Source organism: Toxotes jaculatrix, chromosome 21, assembly GCF_017976425.1.
Source record: "Toxotes jaculatrix isolate fToxJac2 chromosome 21, fToxJac2.pri, whole genome shotgun sequence".
In the NCBI taxonomy this organism is placed as follows: Eukaryota; Metazoa; Chordata; class Actinopteri; family Toxotidae; genus Toxotes; species Toxotes jaculatrix.
The window spans coordinates 18,965,039-18,984,081 of NC_054414.1; the positions used below are offsets into that span (position 1 = coordinate 18,965,039).

Here is a 19,043-nt window from a genome sequence, read left to right on the forward strand (position 1 = left end):
ATCTGTCAGGCTGTTCTGAGTGCTGAGAGACGTGTGGGTGCGTGTGTGCGGCTTCAGCGTTTTTAAAGATTCTCAGAACTCTGTTAATGTAGAAGGAGCAAAGCCCCACGAGATCATTTTGTGCATCAGATTGTACGTGTGCGTGCGTTTTGTCCTTAATGTTTGTTGGTCTTTTGACACTATTGTTAGTGTTTCCTACATGTTTGTGTACATATGCATGGCTGAGTGCCATGCCTGCATGCTCCCAGCTTGTTGTAGCCTCAAGAATTCAAACAGCACCCATATAGCGCCTGCGAGGACTCAGCCAAGACCACAGATGCATAAAGCAATTGGAGCTGGCTTCACACAGCACTGTGGGAGCTCATTACTGTATTCTTTGGGCTGGAAAATGTTTGTCAGTAAAGATTCATTAAAAGCCAACCTGCTGCAGCAGCTCCTGATAGTGCTGTAATGAGAGGTCCATCACAGTTTGGGCTCCCCGGTGGTTTGGATTGCACAGGTGAAATATCACCGGTAATCTGCATTACGGATCTGACATGGAGTTTGACTTTGCTGCGGTCGTTAGCGTCACTTTGCTCGGTTCTTTATGGAACAGCTGCAGCCAGCTCGCTGTTTTCTGCTCGGGGGCCGGTGGACTTTCTGGTAGCTGCAGAAAAACATCCATTTATTTTATCTTTGTTCAGAAACCTGTCACTCGGCAGTTGCTGCCGCCTGCCCGGTTTTTTTCCATCATATTTTCCACGCACTCTCCGCTCCTCTTCTGAAAAGTAAATTGAAGCTTTGTTCTGTAGTTTTTGTGGTTATTGTCCGTCGTTGCTAATGCAAGCGGACGATTCTAAGGCCATTTTGACTCTGATGTTGGAGTCGGTTTGTTTCACCTGGCTGGCTGAGCTGCTCTAATTTTATCTTCAGGATTCAGCTTCCTTTTGTTGAGCCTGTGTTTGTAGAGGGAGATGTAAAGGCTGCTTTGTCCGAGCTAAACTATTTATTTTGTCTGCGTGCTAAAAGCTTTCTTTCTTTACTTCTTCCTTTCCATTGATTTTTCAGGACATTATGTTTGTCTTTGTTTGCCTGTTCTACATTTTTTTTGTTTGTCAACTCATTGATTACTGTATTGCATCACAGCAGAAGAACGTCTCAGCTTCCTCTGTAGTTTTTCTTTCTTTGTCTGTGCGTTTTTTTTTTTTTTTTCTCTCCTAACTTCTCATCCTGTGTCTCACAGACTCGCACACCACGTGTGACACGACTCAGCCCGACACAGCCGGCTCTTGCTGACCAGGCCAGCAGGGTATCCTTTGCGTCAGCTGAAAATCTGGAAACCATGTCAGAGCCTGATATCCCCATCGGCTTTAACCGGATGAACCGGCTTCGCCAGAGCCTGCCGCTGGCCCGCTCGTCCAGCCAGGCCAAGCTGCGGGCACCAGGTCAGACCACTGTCTATAGGAAATAATCTGCACCCTGGGATCGGACTCTTTGTATTCTGTACAGCAGATAAGCACATACGAGGGTTGGATAGCATAGTTTGAGTGTATGTGCACATTTGCAGCGACAAATACAATTTTCTCTACAAAAAACAGGAATGTGTCATGAATAGCTGAAGCCCATTGATTCTCTGACTTCTTGTGTTTTTCTACATCACCTCGTTCCACCTTAAGGTTGACGTGTGGGGTTTAAAGTCCACCGTCAGGATGGATAACTGTGCTGATCATCTGTTGTTTCATCTAGCACCATCATCGGGTCAAACATTTTGATTAGTCCACTACTATCGACATTCCCATCAGCCTCTGCTGTCACTGCGAGCGTGTTAGCGTGCTGATGTTAGTAATTAGCTCACAGGACGGTTGCGTCGGCAGTGCAGCCTCACAGAGCTGCAAACGCGGCTGCAGATTGTTGGTTTTGTTCAGCAGTACAACGTACCTACAATTATGGGAGATGCGACATTACTCGTGACCCACGCTGACACTCATCTGCAGAGCCGCCGCCCCCTCACGAAGCTTCTACAGGCCTACGTGTCATGTTTACCCAAAAGACTCGCAGTTTAGTGCCTTTACTGTCGTCTAACATGACAGCAGCACTGCCAGCGTTTGACACCGCTTCCTGATTCGTGCTGATCTACCTTCCTTTTTCCATCGCTCTTCTCTTCACAGTGAAGTTTTTTAGTGAGATCGTTTGAGACGAGGCCCAGTTTGTAGAAATGATCCAGCTCCTGTGATACTGTGGGAAACAAAAGGCCAGTGATTCCACTGACACCGTTCAGTGGTTCGAACGTGGAGCTGGACCACGTTAACGTAACCTCGTCCTCACTGTCTTGTGTCGAGCTTGTTGTCCGATGCATTGACAGCATCTCTTTGATTGACAAGTCGAGAGCCAATCAGACGCTGGACTTGTCCAAGCATATGAACTATTAATCTTGTCTGATGTTTTTGACAGACAGCAGCAAACAAGACACATCACTTGTGACTATATAACGGTGTCCTCTTTCAGGGAATCACTTATTTGAGTTGACTGAAGGCATCAAGTGTCAATCTAGTGAACCTGGCACAGCCCTCTGAGTGTCAGGTCAAAGTCAGACTTCAGTCGACTGCCTATAGGAGCTCTGACTATAAACAGAGCTGTCTCCTGCTTCCAAATGATCCTGCCGAGCTACCTGTCAGCTTTGATTAATGACTTTGGCAGCGAGCAAAATCATCTGCTTCTTAAAATGATCTTTCCACCATATGGAGGAGGGCGACGCATTCGCAGCACTTAGAAAAGGCGGGACCAGGTGCGACCAGTGATTTTCTGTCTTTCCTGACAAAGCACACGCGTGTCGGTTCATTGCGGTGTACAGCTAAATGCATCATGTAACCACACAGAAGCTAAAAACAGCCACTTTTGTTAATGGGAAACATTTTCAAGCTCCGTGTACGACATTTTTCTTGGTGTTTAAACTGTTCTACAACAAACAGCCTTCATAACACATCTATCACAGCTAATGTTCTACACTTTATATTACTTAACACACTGGTGCAGTTTCCAGCTCAAGTGAGGATCCTAATTGTGTAATTTAAAGGGACTTTATGTGAAGAAATACCATGATGATCACCATGATCATTGTACAACCAACTCACAACCTTCACCATTTAATCCAGGACTGTTGTATTAGATTGTTGCTTGCTGTACCTAATAAACTGGCAGCTGAGTGTATCAATACAGAAATCAGCTGTCGGTGAGTATGTGTGTAACTGTGCTAAGCACCAGACGTATTTAGCAGCCTCACTGTCCCTCCACTCTCTTCAAACCTCATTACCCCCCTTCAACCGTCGTGGACCCCCCTCCCCCTCCCCCCATCCATAAATGCAGGGATCTTGTTCCTCCAGCTCGGGGAGGAGACTCGCAGGGTCCATCTGACCCACGAGCTGACCAGCCTGGACACTCTGAGGGCCCTCATTGTGCACATGTTCCCGCAGAGGCTCACCATGGCCATGCTCAGGTACGCCTGGATGATGTGCAAATGACACGCTGCTGTTTCAGCCTCAGACACAGAAATAAAAATGATTATTATAAACAGACAGACGAGCAAAGCAGGAAAGAATTAAACAGATAACAGTCCATAAAGCCAGAGGACGTGTGAAATATCCACCTTCAGACCACAAGTGGACAAATATCAATAAAATCTCATCTTTAGAGTCACAGCAAACTTATCAAACTGAAATTTGAACAGTCACAGTCTGATACTGAACTCATCAGAGGAGAACTCTGATGAGTTCAGTATCAGACTGTGTCCCACTGACTCTCATTACTTTGTCTCATGCAGTTAAAGATCCTCCAATTTTCCTCCTAGTCTGTAAATTAATGTACCTCACTGGTTATTCACAGATAATAGGTGCTGAAATTACCTTTGCATGGAGTATTTACCAGTGTTTTACTCTTTCTTTTGATGACTATTGATGCTCAGGTCTCCCAGCACCGCTCTGCTGATCAAAGATGAGACCCGTAACGTCTTCTATGAGCTGGAGGACCCACGGGACGTTCAGGACCGCTGCGTAATTAAGATTTACTGCAAAGAGCCCATTTATGGCACCTACCCCGGACACCACAGCCCACACCTGGCGAACGGAGACCTGCGGGTAGGTGTGTGTGTGTGTGTGTGTGTGTGTTTTTCTGCACCAGTGAGTTTCCCCAGTTTTTAAGGATTTAAAGAATTTTCAGTGATGTAGAAAATTCCAGTCCCAGGGGAGAATGAGAGAGACGTTACTCAGTATTCCTCCCTTTTCATCTGCATTAGCTTTGTATTATTTTGGTGCCAAAATGTAAACTGATGCCAAGAAAATGATCCTGCTTCAGTCACAGTCACCTTTTCCTCCATTACCAATCCATTCTGTGTGCAGCTGGCTCATGACTCATAGATTAGGGAGCGAGACAAACGCTTGTCTCTTTCTGGCAGTGGCAGATAGCAGCCAACCAAATCATCCCACAAATAATACGTTTTGTAATTCCCCTGGAAAATTGTTATTTATTCACCCCCACACCGGCATCCATCTCCCACGTAACGCTGATATTATTTCTGTGTGTTTACAAACACTAGTTTTCATTACATAACATGTCCAAGCATAAGTTTAGTCTCATCCGCTCTGTGAGTGTGAGTCATGTGACCTTACTCCAGCACTGCGTTTGCTGGGCCAGTGCCAGTCTGCCACATCACCGGTGCTGACTGGGCTGGATGCCAGCAGGCTGTAAAACTACATAAACACGGCTGTGAGATGATAGACCGTGGTCCAGTTCATCTGAGGACCGAGTCAGGGATTCAGACTTCGGTTGTGGTAGTAAAAGTATTTACTCTGCTGAACAAAACAAAACTCACCTTCAGCCACGTGCACAAACTCAGCAACAACGCTGACGTGCAGTTTGGAGTCCAGTGTCCCGCTCGTGGACACTTCAACATGGCTCTGGTGCTGGTTGTTCTAATGCTGCCGGTGTCAGTGGCAGAACAGCTGCAACTAATGATCATTTTCATCAATGATCATTTGATAAGCAATGAATCCTTTATTCCATAAATGTCTCAAAATGGTGGAAAATCATTGTCAGAGTGTGAGATGTTCCTTGGAGAAGGCAGGAGCCAAAAAACTTTGGACCCCAACCTCTAACGATTATCAAAACTGTTGACAATTATTTTTCTACTGATCGTTTTAGCTGAGATAAGCAGCACTGGTTGTTCTGAAATGTCAGAGCTGTTAAAGCAGTTTTTTTTTTCCTCCTCTTCCCTCTCTCTCTTCGTCTTACTCCCAGTACCTGCAGCATCCCTCCTGTTCAGAGGCTCTGCTCTTATTGACGAGCCACAATAGGATTTATCTTAATTCATCAGTCTGCTGCTGGCAAAAATAAATGTGCCATCGTTCTGATTAGCATGATTGCTAACGCTTTATGGGTTCGCTTACAGCTGGAGCAAAATAAGCCGCAGCCAACAGATCGAGTGCCCGATGTCATTCAGGTTTGCAGTGCTCAGTGTTTTCTGCACCAGACCTCGGATTCTGCTGCTGATTACACTGTGATTATGAAAACGAGGAAGCAGTAATTTAAATTGATTTAAAAATTTAAAATGAATTGTAAACTAGACGTATCAGGTTACAGAGGAGCAGGCACGTGCAGCGCACACTGTAAAATTGAATCTGTTTGTTTAAACAGTGGAAATGAAGTGAGTGTTGTCCACAGCGGGGCCTTTTTGACGCGTTTGCTGTTACTGTTGCCGTCAGTGAAACACCCAGAGGCCTTCTGTGTACGTGCCTGTGTGTGCGATTGCTTTTCTGCCCGCCGGTGTGTTTGCCTCGCAGCTGCCCGCTAATGTTTTGGAGGTCAGCTGCTCTGTCTGTGATCGGTCACCGTCGTCTTGAGCTTGTGCACAGCTCTGAAATCTTCCTAGCGTTTTACAGCCTTATCGAACCAGCAGGCTCGCCCTGAGTTTTATGTGTGTAAGGTACATTGGCTGCTTCTGCCACTGCCAAGGTGAGTGACTAGGACGTGTGTGTGTGTGTCTTTGTGTGTTTGTGAGCTTATTGAACCCAAGCCAGCACAGCCAAGATTATTCACTGATTGCAGACCAGTATTGCTGAAGTCCGCCCTGGGCCTGTGACTGGAGGACAGAATGTGGTTAAGGCTGAGATTGATTGGCAGATTTTCTGCAGCGGCAGAACGGCCGGTTTTGAAAGGTACCGTGGGACGAATCTTTCGGGAGTGTACCTGTGATAGATGTTTGGTGTCTTCAGGGGGTCTTGGAGGTAGAATGAAATGTCTGTATGTCTTCAGCATGGTTAAAGGCTGGTGTCGATACGAGGCTGTTGCTAAGATACAAGATGGAAGATGATGGCACTAGAGTCATTAGTCTGCTGTGAGGCTGTCCACAGGGTGTTGTTGTAAGAGGCCTAAGGGTTATTATGTGGAAATATTGGTTTTTCAATTTGCATCGTCTCCAGGAGAAAGCGTTGTGCGTCATAAGCAATTACTGTGTTGTCTTCTTTTGTGTTTCCTTGCTGTATCTGTTACTCTTGGCTGGTACACTCCAACGCAGAGCCTTCACTTGTGCCTCACTCTGCTGCTGCTCTTCGTTCTGCTGCGCTTTGTTTGGCCTTTCTCTCTGACATTTGGAATTGATGCCAAAAGATAATCCCTTCATGCGCAGTCTGTCAGTAAGCTATCAGTGCAACTTAAAATGCACTTAAGGAGCAATTTGAAGTGTTTCCTGTCAGTCTGGAGACGGCATCTCTGAAATGCTACAGTAAACTGCGTCGGCTCTTTGTGACATTTTCCAAGACATTACTCACTTTTTCTTATTTTTGAAAAATTACCAATTGGACAAAATCAAAGGGGCAAAGTGTGAGAATGGGCCAGCTGTCGAATTCATACTCCAAACAAACGGGGCAGCATATCATCAGAAAGCTGGGACGTCTCTGATGGAGGGCGACCGAACGCTGGTTTAGAGCCGACCCAGAGCTACAGTGACTTCATATTTCCTCTTGAAGTACAAAGCACAGGCCTGGGCTAGCTGGTTAGCATGCTAACTTCAGTAGATGTCTGTGCAACACAGTACATGGACGTCTTTGACGTAACGTCCGAACTGTTCTTTCTTCACATTCTGTTGATAATCTTAGTTAATTTTTGAGTGTTTTAAGATAAATTGCTCACATATTGCGCCTTTTAAAGTGAACCTACGTGCACAGTGTCATCAGCGCCTGTGTTTACCAACTGGTTTAGATTCACTTTTTTCAATTTTACCACGTATTTTAATAAACTCATTTCCCTGCCTGAATACAATCTGAATACAAACTCTCCTACAGAGAGATAAGAGAAACTAATTTAATGCTTTTACTCCGAGGCCTGAAAGAAACTCCCAGAATGCATTTCTTAATGTAATTTTGCCGTTTTTGCTTGATTCAGTTGTGTATCTGTTGCTTTGTTTATTCACAGAGGGAGATGGTGTATGCACCTCAGGACTCTCCACCCAACCGCCGCCTCAGCAACCCGCCCATGTCCTCCCAGCATTCATCCTCCTCTGCCTCACCTCCTCAAGGCTCACCGTCACGCGCCCGCCTCCTGTACAGCGGAGGCAGGCCTTCTTCTTACGCTGGGCCGCCCCACCACACCCACTCCCTGCCACACCCGCACACCCAGTCCCACCACTCCTCTCCCCACCAGCAACCACAGCTCCACCAGCCCCACCACACCCAGCCGGCCTTCTGTGCCTCCTCCAGTGCCATCCTGGAGCGCAGGGATGTGAAGCCCGATGATGAAGTGGGGGGGTCCAGGAGCATGGTGCTGCTGCGGGGAGACGATCGTGGTGGAGGGGGGATTTACGCGGACCCCTACTCTCTGGGCCCAGACACAACTCGGCTGAGTCTTGCAGGAGGTCCTCACTCTCCTCTACCAGCCAGAGCCGACCCCTACGGCTCCTTATACCGGCGTGGAGGGGGAGGGGGAGGAGGTGGCGGAGCTGGATCAGTGCGTTCACTCACCTCCTACTCAGCAGCTGCTTTACAAGGAGAGCTGATGGAAAGTGGCGCTCTCTACAGGCCAGGAGGGCCACTTTACAACGACGCCTACGCTGCCTCTGTGTTGGCCATGGGGCTGCGGGTGCCACCACCCTCCTCCCCACAGAAAATACCCGACATGAGGGATGCCTATGCGGGCACCATGCCAGGTCGTGGCTCCCCTGGGAGGCAGACTTTGCGACGGGACTCTGTGACCTCTTCTGTGTTCGGGGACAGCCCCAAATCCCGGGGCCAGGCCCCTGGGTTAGGTCTCACTGCAGAGCAGCTCTGCTTGATGGCCGGTCCTGGAGGGGAGGGAGGGAGCGGCGGAGGCTTCGGCTCACCTCTGCTGGGGAATGAGACGGAGACCAGGTAGGACGGTGCCTCGGGGTACATCTGCATGCATGTGGTTGCTTGTGAGTCTGACTGTGACAGGAATACTTAGCTCACATCACTGTGGTTAACTTGGACAGGACATGTTTAGTGATTTATTTTTGATGACTGCAGCAAAAAGTGAAACTACATCCAGCTGTGGGAAGAAATATCTCAGTAACTCGTGAACTCACCTGCTCAGTTCAGTACATGTCACTCAGGGGTTTTGCTGCCACAGTCTCAGTCTCAGTTTTAGTTGCAGCTTATGGTAGCTAATGTTAGACTGGAGACAGGTGATTTGCACGCCTGTAAACAGACAGGTAGGTACTGAATTCATTCAGTGGTTATGTAAGCCTGCACATAAACAGTGAGAAGTAAAAAAACCAAGTCATTAATGATTTTTACATTTCCCACAAAAGGTTTTTTTAAGACCCATAAAAGTGAACTGTTACTACTACAAGTAACGTAGAATCAGGAGTGAATGTTCTGAATTTTCCTCTCCCGGTCAATATTTAGAAAAAATAAATTCTCTTAAAGTAATAGTCAGGTGCCCACATGAACACAGAAGCAGGTTTTGCTGTAATTATTCCTCCTTTTCACACTGGCCCTGAAGAGATTTGTTCCCAGATCAATTTAAATATAAGTGACAGCCAGACCCACAGTCCAGCTCCCACAATACCTTCCAAAGTTTATCTGAAGCTAATGTGAGGCTCCAGCAGCCTGTGTTTGACAAATCAATTTAATACCAAAGTTACGAGTTAATTAAAAGTTTCCTCTTTGTGTTACTGTCCCTCCACCACAGCTCAGCCGGCTGTCTGCATGAACACAAAACCGGAAATCTGTTCTAAGAAAGACTGTGACTACTTGCTTTGTCTAACTCCGACTGCTGAAGCCCCGTTTTAACTTCAGATAAACTGTGGACTGTGTTTTTGTGCAGCAGGAGGAAAATCACTGAACCTTTTCAGTCCCAGGCCAAAAATAAGCTCTTTAGCCTTCGTCCAGTCGTGTGCCTCAGAGTCCTCGTTAGTCTCAGATATAGATGAATTACACGTTTTCTTTTTCAGAATAATCAGGCCTGACGACAGCTGACAACAGCTATGAGCTGAAAACAGCTTCATTAAAATAAAACACCTAACCTCACCTAACCTTTAATGTAATGTGATGAAAATAACAATAATCAGTGTCACCGAGCATCAGTCCTGACAGTTACACACTTACTTTAAACAAAAAAAAGTGGGAACGTGTGTAAATACACGTGAAACATCTGTTAGTTATAGTGTTTTATCTTTGGTGTGTGAATCCAGGGAGCGAATGGAGGCCATGGAGAAGCAGATAGCCAGCCTGACTGGACTGCTGCAGAGAGTCCTGAGCAGAGCGCCTGAGGCAGAAAGCCCGTAAGACACACACACACACACATACAACACACACACAAACACACACACACACACACACACACACACAAAGGCTCAGAACGAGCTGAATATGGAAAATCACATCACTGTCCGAACGAGTTAGCTCTCTGTGTTTAAGATCTGTCAGCAGTGATAGAAAATGTCGATATTCATGTCTGAAACCTTGGATTCCTTCTCTGTGCTGTTGGTTATGGAGCGAATAACGAACGAGCGAGTGATTTCAGACACATCTGCACACACACACACACGCACACACACACACACACACACACACACACACACACACACCCAGCACATACTGTATATTTCAAACGTTTTCCACCAAATATCAAGAGCCTCTCAGTTGCTAAGTTGGTAGTGTTTTCTGGCTCTAAGTACTTTGACACTTGCCTCTTCCAGGGAGAAGATTGAGTCAGCCAGTGACTGCTCAGGAACTGACAGTAAGTCAGAGACAAACTATTTCCTATCACTGCCTGTCACTGTTCCCCACTGCTGCCTGTTTGATAGCCACATAAATTGGCTCTTCTTCCTCTCGCAGAGCTGCTGCTACTTCATTTTCTCTGCATAATTCTTAAAGTGCTTCATATGTGATTGTAATGGCTGACACTGCAAGCTTCTTCGTACTGTATGTGCTGGCTTCTGCTGCTGCTGTGTAACTGGTGCCCATGCTTCTTGTTTTAGCTGGACGAACTAAAAAAAAGAAAGGTAGCTACTGTGTGTGTCCCTGACGGTCCCTGTTCCCTCGTCTGCCCCTCTGTGTTCTTTATTCTTTGTTTAGATCCCTATTAGCTTTTGAAAAGTGTGTATGTGTGTGAGTGTGTGTCTTGAAGGATTTACCTCCCTGTTGGCTGGTGTCCTTCACTTTCCCCTTGTTTTGTGTCTTTTTGGGTAAGAAAGCATTTGAGTTGCATTAAATCAGAGACAAAAACACGTTGTTTTGTCAGTGTTTTCCTCCTTATTTTTTGTTCTGGGTGAATTATTGATGGGAACCAGACATGTTCAAAAAGTCCAGTGAGTATTTGAAAGTTTGTTGGCACAAATACTGATGAAAGTGCGTGTTTAGAGCTGAATAAGGGCAAAATGAATTGATTTTGATAAAGTATCCAAGAGGAAGGGCTTGTGCGATTTAAATTAATGTTGTCTTGTTATCTGATTGTGCATAAACATCAGAAAATTTAATTTCATGTCAAATCATAGATAAGCCTGGATATTCCTTTGCAACTTTTTTTTTTTGGAGTATTTCAGTTTGTTGGAAGTTCGTTTCTACTTAAATTTCAATAAATCTTCCCAGATTTTCCCTGGTTGAATACCTGCAGCTTCAGCCTTTCACGTCTGCCACAGTGATGAAAGCAGATATTTTCAGTCAGTAACAGATCGACTCAGACTTTTATCTGTGGACTGTCTTTGTGCTTGCAGTTAAAATCGGGACAGACACTCTGTAAGTTTCAGAGGCGCTGCCCACTGTGTTTATCAGACTCACGTCTAAATCTGTCCTGAATCATGGTCCAATATGGTCAGCAGCCCCACAGAGCCCTCAGCTCCCCCAGTCAGAGTTCAAGGACATGTGCTGCAGCTCGCTGGAAGTTGCCACCTTGTCTGTAGAGGTGTTGCACTGAAGTGTTTGAGATACGACTTTCAGCGAATGTGTTTGTCTGGTGGCGACAGAGGAGTCGAGCTTTTCGTAGTTTTAGCTGATGAAGGCAGCCTTGAAATGCAACTCTTAAAAAAAACTCCACTCTGTTATTGATTGTCTTCTAGTTACCTTCCCTGTGTGTTGTTCTGCATGATGCGTGTGACTCAACACCCTAATTACTGTCACTGCATAGTATTCATCGTCATTTCAAAGGATTATCTGAGTTGGAAACATTCATACATTTGGGGAATTTTTTATAATGAGAAACTGAGGATTTAGTGGAAATACTGTTTTTCATTACAAACCCTCTTTGTCCCCGAAGCCTTCTCATGCTGTTTATCATTGTTAAGTCTACATAAGACCGTGATCTCCACCCTGGACCTTCAGCACAGATAGAACTTGTCCTGAAGCCAAAATTCTGCATCCAGTCAGTCAAGTTGTTTTTCTACTGGATGAAAATTCAAGGTCATGAGAGTCAAACCTTTCAAATGTGATACAAGCGTTTTGGGACAACTTCTATCAGTTCCACTGTTCTCTGAAGGAACCCAAAACTGAGCTCAGAAAAAGTTCCCTGAATTACAACAGTACTTATCGATGTGCAGCTCTGACACCTTCCGCTCCCTTGGCCCTGATGCCACCTCCACCCTCGGGCGCCAACCAGCCTGTGACCGTGTCCAGGCTCCAGATGCAGCTCCACCTGCAAGGTCTGCAGCAGAACACCAACGCGCTGCGCAAACAGCTGTCACAGCTGCGCAACATCCAGGTGTGTGTATGTAAATTAACCTACCTGTGCATGTGTAGTTTACAGGTATGGAGTCTCGGTTAGCGGTTTATTAGGAACACAAATTATAAGGTGGTCTGAATAAAGTGCTACATAAATATAGCCATTTGTCATTAGGTATAGGCAGGCGTTCCTAATGAACTGCTAGGTTGTTGTATATTTGGCCATGTCTGCTCATACAGTAACATACAGAGTGTAAATGACAGGTAACATGTGACTCTGTGTCCTAGTTGGAGAACCAGGACTCGGTCCTATCCCTGCTGCGGCAGACGGAGTCGGAGCTGAGCCTCATGATGCTGGACGCCATGCGCACTCAGGAGGACCCACTCCAGAGACAGCGCCTCCTGGTGGAGGAGGAGAGACTCAAGTACCTCAACCAGGAGGAGCTGCTCATCCAGCAGCTGCAGTGAGTTCAGAGCAACTGAAATGTGTCTGTTTCCTTTTAGATTTCATCTTGTTTAACTTTCCAACATTCAGTTCACAGATAGAGTTTATCAGCAAACAGAAATGTGCAGATTTAATTATTTAACACATTTAGTGATTATGACTCTGTGACCCGGTCGTCTGCAGCGACTTGGAGAAATCTGTGGAGGAGCTGCAGAGGAACTCGTCCGTCAACCACGGCCTGGTGACGGAGCAGGACGTGGAGCAGAAGAGCAAAGAGCTGAGGATGCTGGGAGAGACGCTCACTGAGCTCAAAAGTCAGTGTTGTTTTGACTTCCTGTGTGTGTGTGTGTGTGTGTGTGTGTGTGTAGCTGCGACAGAAACAGCGTCCCATCTTCTCGTTATGTCCTCTTTCCTGTAATCCCATCACCCCTCCTCCCTCTCTGCTTCCTTACCTCCCTCAGCCTCTCTGCCTCCATTCTTCCGCACATCAACATCTCAACACACCCCCTCTGACTCGCCACCTTCTCTGTTCATCCATCCATCATCCCTTTCTTCTCTCTCGCCCATGCAGACCAGTTCCCCAGCCTGCAGAGTAAGATGCGGGTGGTGCTGAGGGTGGAGGTGGAGGCTGTTAAGTTCCTGAAAGAGGAGCCTCACCGCCTGGACGCCTTGCTGAAGCGCTGCAACACCATGACTGATGCGCTCAGTACGCTGCGCAGGTACGCATATCAAACGCTACTCAGTTAGCTCAGATAAGGCCTCACTGCAGTTTTGTTGTGATTCTCTGCTGTAAGATTAAAATCATACACCACAACTTTATTAGTTTGTCCTACAGTCGATGTCATACCAGTGATAATTTACTTTTTTATGATTCATTAATTTTATTTGTTTCTTTTACTGTAAAGAACAATGTACACAAAGACATCCTCGTGTATACAAACACTTTCACCTTCACATACACAGATGCACGTTCATTTAAAGCAACGGAAGCTTGTGTAGGTGAGGTAGGAAGCTAACAGCTTATAAAAAGGCTTCTTTTAAAACTCAAGGTAAGATAAACAGTGTTAGTGAAACTAGAATTAAAAGCTGTTTTGTCATTTGTGTTTCACACATTTTAAAAACTGTCTGAAAAGGCTCCTTAGTGCTTATTTTGCTTCCTAATCATCCTTCAAAACAGATTCTACAAAGGATTCAGAGATAAGTTTTAGATTTAAGAGATTAAAAACAGATTTAACTCGTCTCTGCTCCATTCATCTTGTGTTTCATTTGACTGATGAAAACTGATTTCTGACGTCCGAGTGAAGCATCAGACACTAAATAATTACCTCAGTAAGTCTTGAAGGAAAAGGTACTGTCTGAATACTGAGAGAAACATCAGAGGGATGGAGCAGCGTTTTCCGTTAGTGTTGCTGATGCAGTTAATAGTGAGATGTTCTGGTCAGAGCGAGTTCATCAGACGGCGTCCCAGAGAGATGATTATTTCATCAAAGCCTGTTGAAAATCCATGTCTGTATCTGCGTCTGTATCGTTTGAAATTTGGATCTATAACTGATCTATAATTGATATTTCTGATTGAACAACGGATGAAGGTGAGGTAGCTGCAGATGTTTTGTTGTTCTGGAGACGAGTTTTATTACGTGTTTTCGTTCTGATGAGCTCCAGGTACTTGTCAGTATTTAATATTCTGTGCTATGTTATTGAAATATTTTAGTGTTTGACTGTTTGGACTTCAGCTTAGTCAATAATAAAAATAGTGGTTTGTAGGGTGTCTTGGTGGATGAGGGCTAAAAGGCACTGACCGTGAATTACAACGTGTCCAGTCTGAGTCCAGACCTGCTGCGTTTTGCTCCCGTCTTTCTCTCTGCTGACTAATTTCCTCTCATTTCTCTGTTTTTTTAGCTCCAGCTCTAATAAATAAAGTTCATTTGACAAACTTGAACTGTTTTGGCAGATTGACTGTATTTGATCTGTTTCTTGTAGTTTCCAGTTACTTTTCTAACACAGTGTAGGACCTTCATGGTGTCCTGTGTGTATTGTAGTGTTTTGTATCCCTCCTATATGTTCAGACAAGTCACTGAGGGAGTGTGGAAGGGCCCCGAGGACCTGTCCAGCCAAGCACAGAAGAGAGCGGAGGACATGAGTCGCAGCTCTGACCTGGACATCCTGAACAGTCCTCCTCTCAGTCTCACTGACCTGAGCACCACCGCTGGCCTGGCCAACTGGATGCCCACGTCCGCCGGGGACACAGACGCCTCGGGCCCCGAGCAGGACATCCAGCCGTCAATGACCTTCAGGAATCGTATCCTCGATGAGCTGCCCAGTCGGCGTCCTGCTGACAAGTCTGTGTCGGCAGAAGTCAGACTGGTAATCGTGTACAATCTAACACTCAATGCACATTATTCAGTTCTGTGATTGTGACAATTTGCATGTTCCATCTTATCACTTGTCTGTATGTGTATGTGTGTCAGGCGGCAGAGCGGGACTGGGAGGAGAAACGTGCCAGCTTGACCCAGTTCAGCGCCCAGGACATCAATCGCCTGCTGGAGGAGACCCAGGCCGAGCTGATGAAGGCCATCCCGGACCTCGACTTCGCTGCCAGGCACATCAACAAGCCGGCAGTGCCCCCCAAGCCGCAGATCACCATCCCAATAACTTCCACTACGGCTACTTCTCCCGCAGCTGGGACCACTGGGACCACAGCCACCACAACCACAACCCCCACACCCAGCGGGGACCAGCAGCCTGGCAAAGTGCAGCTGGCTGCCCAGAAGCTGAACAGCATGGAGGGGGCCGGTTCACATCGAGGGTCAGGTGAGTCTGTGTTGTAAATTCTGTCCATTAAACAGGTTGTGGTAAGAACAAGGTTTCTGTCTCAGGGTTTTACACACTGAAGTTCTGTCTTCTATCAGCAGTGGACCTCAGCGTGGCCAGGTACCGGACAGAAAAACCCTCTAAGTCTCCGCCCCCGCCTCCGCCACGACGAAGCTTCCCGTCGGCACACGGCCTCACCACCAACCGCACCGGAGAAGTCATCGTCACCACCAAGAACCTGAAGGTGAGAAGCTTTCAGGACTGTTTCTGTCACACTGACACACTGTCTGTTACAGGAATGTCACTGTTAAATAAACCAGCTGGACACTTGTTTCCTTGGCCTTTGTGTTTGTCCTTGTTGTCCTGCTGCCTGTGTGTTTTTTTTATAAGCAAAATAATCAGATAATGAAAATAATCATTAGTTACAGCCGTGATCTGATCCTGAAATTTAAAGTTAAGATGTTCAAAGCCAATGTACAGACTCCAGATCAAACCAGACTCTTTTTTTATTAATGTAGCCGAGGTTTTAGAAATAAATCCATGTTTGCTTCTCATTATCTCTGCATTAAAACACTGACCGGGTTAGTGAGATGGTGAACGAGTGAACTGTGGAGCCTCCAAACACACACAGAGTTCAGTCATTATGACAGTGAGCAGCTGAGTGACGCGAGCAGAGCTGATGTGAGTTTCAGAAATAGCAAGTTTGCGTCTGGTTCAGCGACACGTTGCAGGTGAATCACGCCTCTAAAGCGCTGCCGTCGCTTGACAGCTTCAAAATATTACAAGAATCCATTAATAAAAAATCTGTGATGCATGTTCAGTTTTTAAGCACTTGATGCTTTCAGTCAGCGGAGCCTCTGGCTGCAGAGGAAACGCAGCTACACCTTGAAATACACTCTGAGTGATTTAATATGCAGGGATTCAGAAACATGCTTGATGAGACAAGTTGGATTTCGACCCACATATTAAGAAACCAGGCTCCTGACCGGGCTCCTGTTGACGGGGGGGCGGTTTTGGGTTTGGTTTCACAGGTAAGAACAAGCTGCTGCTGCTCTGGAGCCTCCCTGAGTTTCTCTCTCTGTGGAGAAACTCACTGGGTAAAATTCTCTTTTGTCTCCAGAACAGCCTGAATTCTTCAAGCGTTGCTTTGACAAGGTGCTGAAATCCTTCCTCGGGGACCTTGGCCCATTTAGATTGAACAGTGTCGAGTAGATCCTCTTAGATTTTTTGGCAGTTCATTCACAGAGGTTCAGTTTGAGGTCTGGGAAATGTGTTAAATAACCTTCATCTTGCTCAAACTATTCTGTCAAAAGGATGTTCTGAAAAGTCTCCTCAGCTCCGAGTACACCTTTAGCTTTTTACCCCTTTCTGCTCTTTTCAGATCTTTATTTTCATTTACGGAGAGATTTGCCATTTTTAGCTCCAGCCTTTAATGCTGAAGTTCTCAGATGTGTCCCAGCACATCACTGTCACTCTTCATGTTTACCTCCGACTCGTCTGTCAACAACAAGTCAGTCCATTGTCCTGTGACCTAAACTGTCGATTCACCTTCAGGTGGACTGATGGATTTTTTGTTGTTGTTGTGAATCATCCTTGATAAACTGGACACTGACACAGACGAAAACTCGTCTCTGCTGTTTCTGAGATCCATGAACAGAGATGGTTGCTGGTTGCTCTGAAAACCTTTTTAATGTTTTTGTTCTGCCTCTCAGATGGAGGATGACGGTGACCTGCCAAAAACTCTCGTGAAGCTGAGGCGCACCCCCTCTGACACCCCGCGACCCGCCTCGACCCCGCCCGTGATCGCAGCATCGGCCATTCAAGACGAGGATGATGAGGAGAAGATCATTGCTGAGCTGGAGGTGAGAGGGTTTAGGAGACAGAGGTGAACGTGAACGCTGCTGATTTCTGTTTTCATGTTCCATGTCAGTGTGATAACATGTCTCTGCCACACTCTTTCATACAACAACCACGGATCCAAGGTATTTCAGAGAACTCCTGTAAAAGCTTGTAATAAACGGTACAGGATCCTACCAAAGGCCACCCCCACCCCTCCCTGCACCTTTGGGTCCTTGGGCAGAAAGGTAAATTGAAAACTTGCAGCGCCCTGAGCCACACCTGTGGACTGTGCTTCTCCTCCCTGCCATCCTTTTCCTTTTTCATTTACTACTTTCCTCAAACCTTCATCACCACTAAACACACAACGTGTCAACATCTCAAACTGAGCATAGAGAAGTCATAACAAGGTGACACACAGAACACGATTTGGTGGTGATTGTAGGTGCTGTTCTGAACTTCTCCTTCCTTCCTCTTTAACACTTTGTCTCTGTTTCCTTCCAGTTTTCCACTTTTCTGCTTCCTCTCTCGGAGCTCTGAACATGTGCATAATGATCTTTGTTTGCGGAGCCTGTAATGAGTTTTGTTTCGTCCTCTCAGTTAACCACTGCTGTAGCTGTGTAAACATCCAACCTTGTAACTGATGGTGTGATGTGCAGTGAGTCAGCCTGGGTTGAAGCAGACGATGCGTTTAGCTTTGCCTTGCAGACTCTTGACAGCGCCGGCGACACGTTTAGCTGAGTAAAGAGCTCTTGTTTTTGTTGGAATTATCTCACAACGGCACAAAGCAGGAAGCTGTCAAAATAAAGGAGGGTGAGGGTGAGGGTGGGGATTTCAGACGGAAATGAAAGAATCTGTTTTCCACTTTCAGGTGTTTTGAATTCAGATCCCGTTTTTATTCACTTAAGGAATTTGGGGCACTTTTATCTTTAAAGCTCTTGCCGGCAGTGAGTCATGTTAGAATGAAACAGTCACAGTCTCTCTTTCTAATATTGGTCATTAAAACATTTCCCAGAGCATTTTCAGGTCGATTCATGAATGGTTATCTAATGCTGGTGTGGACATACCGTTTCTTTTTTCACTTTTCTGATATGTGTGATGATGTGAAGCAGTTTTTGGCTTTTACTGTGAAATAACTCAAATTGAAACGACGCTTCCGCTAACGCCCGCTCTCTCTCTCTCCCGGCTCCCACAGAATAGCAGTAACTCTCCGGGGCCAATGAAGGGTCCCACCGTCGCAGCCAGGCTCAAACACCTTCAACAGGGCAGCCTGGAGAGGCCCAAAACCCGCAAGCAGAAAGAGGATTTCCCCAAAGTCCAGGGCCAGCAGCAGGTATTCCACTTCTAAAACCTCCGCCTCTGATGCTTCGTCTGCCTCTTCTCTCTGCTGTCACTTCAAAGGAAGTTTTCCCCCTGCGACTTCTGCGAGATGAGAAAAACTGTATAGGCCCCACCAGCAGACAATAAGAGATTACACAGAAACCAGAGGGGGATCTATCTACACAAACCTTGATTTTTACCAGTTCTTGATGTGTGTTTTGACATTTGAGTTACTGGATCTAACCTAGCTTGCTTAGAGATCAAGTTTTTTGTCGTACGAGTTTGTCGATGTTTTGATTTCCTGAGGAAGGTTATTGGTGCTTGTGACTGATTAAACTAGCTTTACTATAATTGTCAGATCTATTCAGAGACATCCTTTGCCTCCATCGTGCGACATAATCTCCAATAATGCCACGGAATGATTTCACATCTCAAGGTCAAAGTGATGGTATTTCACCATGATCCAGCCATGTGTTCTCTCTCTACCCCTC

At 46.0% G+C, this 19,043-nt stretch overlaps 1 protein-coding gene across 1 annotated transcript in view; it reads left to right on the top strand.

Moving 5' to 3' along the window:
• Window positions 1-18,580, top strand: part of zgc:114120 (uncharacterized protein LOC619267 homolog) — a 37,354-nt gene extending 18,774 nt beyond the window's left edge. Inside the window, 17 exon segments of the mRNA XM_041067254.1 lie at window positions 1,223-1,424; window positions 3,343-3,472; window positions 3,938-4,109; window positions 7,441-8,380; window positions 9,222-9,228; window positions 9,677-9,766; window positions 10,184-10,224; window positions 12,020-12,180; window positions 12,429-12,604; window positions 12,769-12,899; window positions 13,157-13,304; window positions 14,652-14,949; window positions 15,054-15,396; window positions 15,495-15,640; window positions 17,109-17,258; window positions 17,379-17,480; window positions 18,428-18,580. Coding sequence (XP_040923188.1) covers window positions 1,223-1,424; window positions 3,343-3,472; window positions 3,938-4,109; window positions 7,441-8,380; window positions 9,222-9,228; window positions 9,677-9,766; window positions 10,184-10,224; window positions 12,020-12,180; window positions 12,429-12,604; window positions 12,769-12,899; window positions 13,157-13,304; window positions 14,652-14,949; window positions 15,054-15,396; window positions 15,495-15,640; window positions 17,109-17,258; window positions 17,379-17,480; window positions 18,428-18,580 — 3,390 coding nt within the window.
• The last annotated feature ends 463 nt before the right edge of the window (window positions 18,581-19,043 follow it).